Source organism: Bison bison, unplaced genomic scaffold, assembly GCF_000754665.1.
Source record: "Bison bison bison isolate TAMUID 2011002044 unplaced genomic scaffold, Bison_UMD1.0 scf7180017864369, whole genome shotgun sequence".
Taxonomy (NCBI): Eukaryota; Metazoa; Chordata; class Mammalia; order Artiodactyla; family Bovidae; genus Bison; species Bison bison.
In genome coordinates this window covers 1,152,886-1,159,646 of record NW_011494941.1, presented here as the reverse complement: position 1 = coordinate 1,159,646, position 6,761 = coordinate 1,152,886, and the positions used below count along the sequence as shown (strand labels likewise).

Here is a 6,761-nt window from a genome sequence, read left to right as displayed (position 1 = left end):
CTGCCGTCCCTGGGATTCTCCAGGCAAGAACACTGGAGTGGGTTGCCATTTCCTTCTCCAATGCATGAAAGGGAAAAGTGAAAGTGAAGTCACTCTGTCGTGTCCAACTCTTCGCGACCCCATGGACTGCAGCCAACCAGGCTCCTCCGTCCATGGGATTTTCCAGGCAAGAGTATTGGAGTGGGGTGCCATGGGTCACTACAAAGGCAAGGAATCGATGTCACTATCGATGCTGCTATCTGGGGTGGTGTTTGCTTCTTCTTTGGCCCCTTTGCACTGATGTTTTCCCTGTTTCGTTTTCTCCCCTGTACATGGTGATGATGGTTCCATCTTGACCAGCCGGCCTGCCTTTCATCATCATCGAGACGAGCACCATCAAGCCTTACCACCGGGGCTTTTACTGCAACGACGAGAGCATCAAGTATCCACAGAAAACTGGGGAGACAATCAACGACGCTGTGCTCACCGCTGTGGGGATTGTTATTGCCATCCTCGCGGTAAGCGCCCAGACTTCAATGGGCAACCTGTCTGATTCCCTGGTAGCACATCATGGTCTATCTGATATAGCAGAGGTTTAGAAGATCAAGTAGAATTTCACTTGATTAACACTATTTCATGCAGTTACTACTATTACTAAAAGTATTGGGTTGGCCAAAAAGTTCATTTGGGCTATTCAAAACCCAAAAGAGATTTTTGTCCAACTTAATACTTTAAAATAAAAAAATACATATGCACTGTAAATATTATAAAAGTATGCTAAGCAACCTTCTAAAATACTTTGCATACATTATCTCTACAATAGTCAAAGTGTAGATATTGTCCTTATCTTTCTTCTACAAATTAAGAAACGGAGGTCCGCAGAGTAAAAATAATTTGCCTAAGGTCACTTGGTTCATGAATGATAGAGTTGGGGTTTAGACCTAGTTGTCTTCCTTACCCCAGGCTTCCCAGGTGGTGCTAGTGGTAAAGACCCCGGCTGCCAATGCAGAAGATATAAGAGATGAGGGTTTGATCCCTGAGTCAGGAAGATCCTCTGGAGGAGGTCACGACAACCCACTCCAGTATTCTTGCCTGGAGAATCTCATGGACCAAGAGACACAAGGCTACAGTCCGTGAGCTCACGAAGAGTTGGACACGACTGAGTGACTGAGCATTCGTGCACGTCCCTTACTCCAGAGTCTGAGCTCTGAGCCGCCATGTTGTAAATCTGAGCCCCAGAGGACAGGAGAAATGCCTTACTGAATATCTTGGGCATTTTCTATATTTTTTTTCCACACGATTGTGCTGCTGCTCTGACAGTGATAATGCCGCTGGCATGATCTGGCCTATTGTTAATCTCTCACCTGGTAAATGAGACTTGCAGTCCAAAGACCTAGGTTCTAGACCTGGCCCTCCACTGCCAAGCTTGTACATAGTTAAAACCAAGGGTGACCATCTTGCTTCAAAGCTTTGCAGTGAGGAATAAAAGAGATCATGAATATTGAAGTACTTGATAAACTCTTAATTGCTGACCAGGTCGCTCATACCCAGGGGTAAAGTCTAGACTTATATCCAGATCTTCCCTTAGAGGATGAAGCCCTCACTGCAGGTGCAAAAATGTGCTACCAGCTTGACAAGGTCCAGAATTATTTTGAGCAATGGTAGCCATGTGGGAATTGGGGTGTCGTCTATCTGGGCTGTACTTAGATCACAGCTTTGTTTTAGATGTGTCCATTTAGAGCAGGGGAGGGGACGAGTGAGGGAATCCAGTCTTATAATTTGTAGTTCATACGTTTTCACAGACATCCATTCCACATATCTGCTATTTTCAGTTTTTTCTTTGTCCTTGAACCCCAGCAACATGGGCAAAGGGCTAAGTATCACGTTCACCAAGATAAAAAATTCTCTCTTCTAGATTCTAAGTCATCTTTGTGTTAATCCAATCATGGAAGCTTATCTTTGGCCTATATTAGCAAGCCAAGAAGGGAGAAAGTTAATGGACTTCTCCGGGCCAGAATACCGGAGTGGGTAGCCTTTCCCTTCTCCAGGGGATCTTCCCAACCCAGTTCTCTCACCTTGCAAGCAGATTCTTTACCAGCTGAGTCACCAGGAAAGCCCAAGAATATTGGAGTGGGTAGCCTATCCCTTCTCCGGCAGATCTTCCTGACCCAGGAATTGAACCGGAGTCTCCTGCATTGCAGGTGGATTCTTTACTCTCTGAGCCTCCAGGGAAGCCCAATATTAAGAACACTGCAACACTGCATGTAAAATAGGGGCTTAGTGTTCCCATCATTCAAATGGAAAAGCGGAAGCTCAGAGGAGTTCAGTGATATCTCAAAGTCAAAAGCAAGTAAAAATTGGGGTTCAAGCCTAAACCTGGTTTATTCCAAAGCCCTCTGTCCATGTTGCTGACTTGATTGTGGACAGGTGGTTGGCTGTCCTATTCAAGTGCTCGGTGGGATAGGCGGTTAGCTACTCTTGCCTTCTCTGCATCAAATATGAACAGCTGATGGTCCACGGAGTGCACTCCATGAAGTTTTTCTTTTGACTTCCCCACTCTGGGGGTGGGTTATAAACTTTGAGACCCCTCTTTGTTTTTTAATAACATCGTAAACCAGGCACACAATCAACAGTTTGACATTGGGGAGGGGGCAGGGAGGCAAGTAGAATTCTTTCCAACCTTTAAAAGAAAAACAGTCCATTTGCAAGCGTGGTAAAGGTGGACAAGGAGCTTTGTGTTCAGAGGCTGAGAAATACAAAATCTAATTTTACTCTCTGCTCCAGAGTTACAGTTGGGGTTGAGTTCTTTAGGAAGAATGGCTTTGCCTGGAAAAAACGTTTGTAATGGAAGGTGAATACTTAACACGGTATCTGGCGCTCAGGTTTGAACAGGTGTTTTGACACTTGGACGCTCAGTTAAATTGAATCCTTTTAGAAGCTGGCTCTAACTCGGGAGCTGTTGAGGTAAGAATATCACATTCACAGGGATGGTCTGTGGTCTCTGCTCTCTTTACGTGCAGTTATTAGTGGCCTGCCTAGTGGGCTGCTCCTGGGCACGGCACCAGGGAGAGAGACCTGGGGCCCCCTGAAGTATGTGAATTAGGTAAATCCCTGGGCTGCCCTGGTGGCTCAGTCAGTAAAGAACCTGCCTACAGTGCAGGAGACCCCGGTTCCATCCCTGGGTCAGGAAGAACCCCAGAGAAGGAAATGGCTACCCACTCCAGTATTCTTGCTTGAGAAATTTCCATGGACAGAGAAGCCTGGTGAACTACATACAGTCCATGGGGTCACAAGAGTTGGACGTGATTTAGCAACTAAACCACTGCCACCTGGGTTTTCTAGGCCTCATTTTCCTCATCTGTAAAATGAGAGTACTGTTTGATTTCTCACCTGGGGGGGGACATCCTTAGCTGCAGTGGGCTAGGAGGATCCAGGGTGCTCATGTCGCTTCTTCTGGGTCCTCGCTTCTTCCTTCCTCACTAAGAAAACCTGCTTTGAAGAGCTTGGTTGTGGCTGGCTTCTCTCCTTGTGTCATGTGGAAGTTTTAATTAAAATGCTCCCTGACCTCCCAGATTCCCCTGAAAGAGTCATGCACTGGGCCTTGGCTGTGGGGTGGGATGTTATGGGATGGGCTTCGAGGACATTTCCCCCACCCTCACAGTGCCAGCAGCATAGGTCTGGATGGTGCTTCCCTTTGGTTCTGAGAAAGCTGTCCTTTGTCAGGTGCTACTGTTATGTCCTGGAAACCTGGGGCCGTATTCAAGCCTTTTGCACCCTCCCAACACACACACACATGCACACACGCACACACACACACACACACACACACAGTTTTCCGGTGTCTCAGTTTCACATGGGGTTAAAAGTGTGGGCTCTGGTTTACCTCCAAGCTCCTCTGCTATGGAACGTGTAGAAAATTAGTAAGCCTCCTTGCTCTCATCTATGAAATGGAGATACTATGTCTACTTATGAAGGTTTTCCGAAATAAATGAGCTAATATGTGGAAAGCAACTCAGTGCCTGACACAGGCAGTATATTCAGCAAACGTTCACTGTTTTTATTGTGAGTAAACAGCATCAAAAAATGAAGAAGTAAAAAAAATAATGATGAAGTGACTTAGTCAAGACCTTTTACTTGGCAGAAGTAGAATTAGGAAAGGCCCTCCAGCCTTTGGATTCATCACATCTCCCGCTCTTCCCTTGTAGTTTATTCATGAGAACTCAGGTCTCTTGACTCTCGTGCCAATACTCTTTGCAAAAAAACTTTAGCCTCCTGATCCAGCTGCCCCTGCATTTCAGCTGGAGGCGTGAGATGTGGGCTCCTAATGAGGTATGCTCACCCGCTTACCTGTCATTAAGAACCAGAGTAATCATGAACAAGAGGAAAAGCAAAGACCTCGGAGGAAAAGTGAATAATTTCCATTAATACATATGGTCAATTCTGGAAAAGCTATACAACTTGAATTCAACAACAACAACCCTCTCTCCCGTTGTGACTGGCCAGAGAGCCTGGCTGGCTCCATGCAGAATCTGCTTCTGATCAGAGGGCGTGAATGACAGTCAGGGAGGGTGAAGGGGGACCCGGAGCTGGAAATCTAATCAGCCTGCTACTTGCTGCCCTGGCCTCCTCCCGCCAAATGTCAGGTTTGTTTAAAACAACAAGAGAAGCCTTGACTGATCTGGGTGCCCCTGCTCCAGTCTGAACAGTCCCCACAACAAAGGAATGGCACACCAGTGGGGTTTCAAGATGCAAATTTCAGAAGTTATAGACAAAGCAGACACCTTTCTATGGCAGGAGACGTGGAAAAATCGGGTCATTTTGACCTCTTTTTCAGATGTATCTTAGATTTTGAAATTATAGCATAATAGGAATTCCTTCCAAATCCACAAGGCAGTGGTTCCTATCCCTGCCTCCTAAGGGTTTAATGACTCTAGCAGCAGTGAGATTAGGAGCAAAAACAGTAAATATCATCTTTTATCTAGCCTTCTCTCCAATTGCCTTGCACCATGCTGTGCAAAGAATTATGTGCAAAGATTTTAATATGGAAAAAATGCTTAGTATTCCTTTTAAATAAACATGGGCTCAAGTGCTTGCTTTGGTCAGACCCTGAAAGGGGTTTAATAAAGATTCTTAATATCTGGGAGTTGAAGTTTGGTGAGTCATGAGTGAATCCACTTCTCCCTCTGGCCATAAAAATGCTCCTTTTCCTCACATCCCATCCATTTTGAACCTCTGTTATGACATTCCTAACTAGAGAAAAAGCTCAGATTTTGGCTTTGATTGAGGCTCGTGGCCTAAAACTTCTGAGCTTCTTCATTCTGTGACGTGTCCTTCAACTTCTGTCAAGGCATTGACCCCTGTGGAAAAGAACTATACCTACGTTTACTGTAAATTGGTGACAATAGTTCACCAACTGCATAGGCTAGTTCTGGGAGTCAAATCAACTGACGTTATATGTGTTATCAGTGAGAAGTGGCCTTTTCATCTCTATAGTGTTGTACAGTTTACAAAGTGCCCTTCATGTGCACATTCTCTTGTCTGCGCTTAGTAGTGATTCTATGATTCTCAGGGGTGGATTGGTATGGCTAAGGGAACTGGAGATCAAGAAATGAAGTGACTTTCCCGTAATTAGTGAGTGGCAGGGCCAGACCAGGAGTCCTCTGATTCTAGGGCAAGGCTTTTTGAAATGAGACCATTGCTGCCTTCTAAAGCCTGCTTCCCTTCCACAATTACTTATTAAGCCCACAGGGCATGGCAGGTGCTGGTGATCCAGGATTGAACCTTCGCCTAACAAGCTGTGTGTTGTCTCTTGTCACTAAACTGCCCGAAGCTGCCCCATCTCTAGCAGACAGATAGCACCTTCAATATATATCACCCTGCAATGTGATTTGTGTCCGTTTTTCATCTCCCTAGCTAGATAATAGGTTCTTGCAAGGCAGAGATCAGATCTTTCCCTCTTGCATGTGGTAGGTGCTTAAATAAACACCAAGCCAATGTCGCCTTCTCCAGGAAGCATTCCTTGACTGCCTCCTCCCCCACCTTCCAAAGATCCCAGAGGTCCCTGGGCCCACCTCTGTCTTTGCGGTAACTGTATTGAACTAGCATGTCTGTTTACTTGACTATTCCTGGTGATTCTGCTAGAGTAGGGATTGGTCTGATTTTGATTTTATATTGCAGCATAAGGCACAAACTTGGGTACTCAATATATATGATTGTGAAAATCATAGAGGAGGCCGTACATTTCGAGCAGAAACCGACAAGCATTAGGTCAAAAGATGTTAGAGGACCTAGGCGAGCAGGGACATGTGTCCTGTTTGTCTCCCTAAAATCTGGATGATGGCCTCTGATGCACGTGGGAGCCTGCTCTGTACCACATGCACATTTCTGGCTGGAGAGACAAGAAGAAGAACTTATACCTCCAAAACTTGTTTATTCAGGATCAGGCTTCGGTTTGCCCACATCTGGACTTCATTACTTCCTCCCCACCCCCCATCTCCTTTTATCTGAGAGAGCACTGCCAAGAAAACAAGGTTCCCCAAGACCGCCTCCTCATTAAAGGTTAGTCGAGTCTTCAACTCTGAAAAAAAATGTGAAGTCAGGCTGGCCGAGCGGTGCCTTGGTGGGAGACCCAGTTCCCCCAGTTTACAATCCACTATATCTGTGCAATTACCAAGACCACCAACAGAGAATGATCACGTTAATCCTTCAACTGTGTCATCCCTGATCAGAGGGCTACAGAGTTCTTCAGACCTCCTTACTGCCTGCAATGTGGGAGACCTGGG

At 45.7% G+C, this 6,761-nt stretch overlaps 1 protein-coding gene across 1 annotated transcript in view; it reads left to right on the top strand.

Moving 5' to 3' along the window:
• PPAP2B (phosphatidic acid phosphatase type 2B) overlaps positions 1 to 6,761 on the top strand; it is an 89,505-nt gene that overhangs the window by 44,758 nt on the left and 37,986 nt on the right. Inside the window, exon 2 of the mRNA XM_010855863.1 lies at positions 340 to 497. Coding sequence (XP_010854165.1) covers positions 340 to 497 — 158 coding nt within the window. The remainder of the gene's footprint in view (positions 1 to 339; positions 498 to 6,761) is intronic.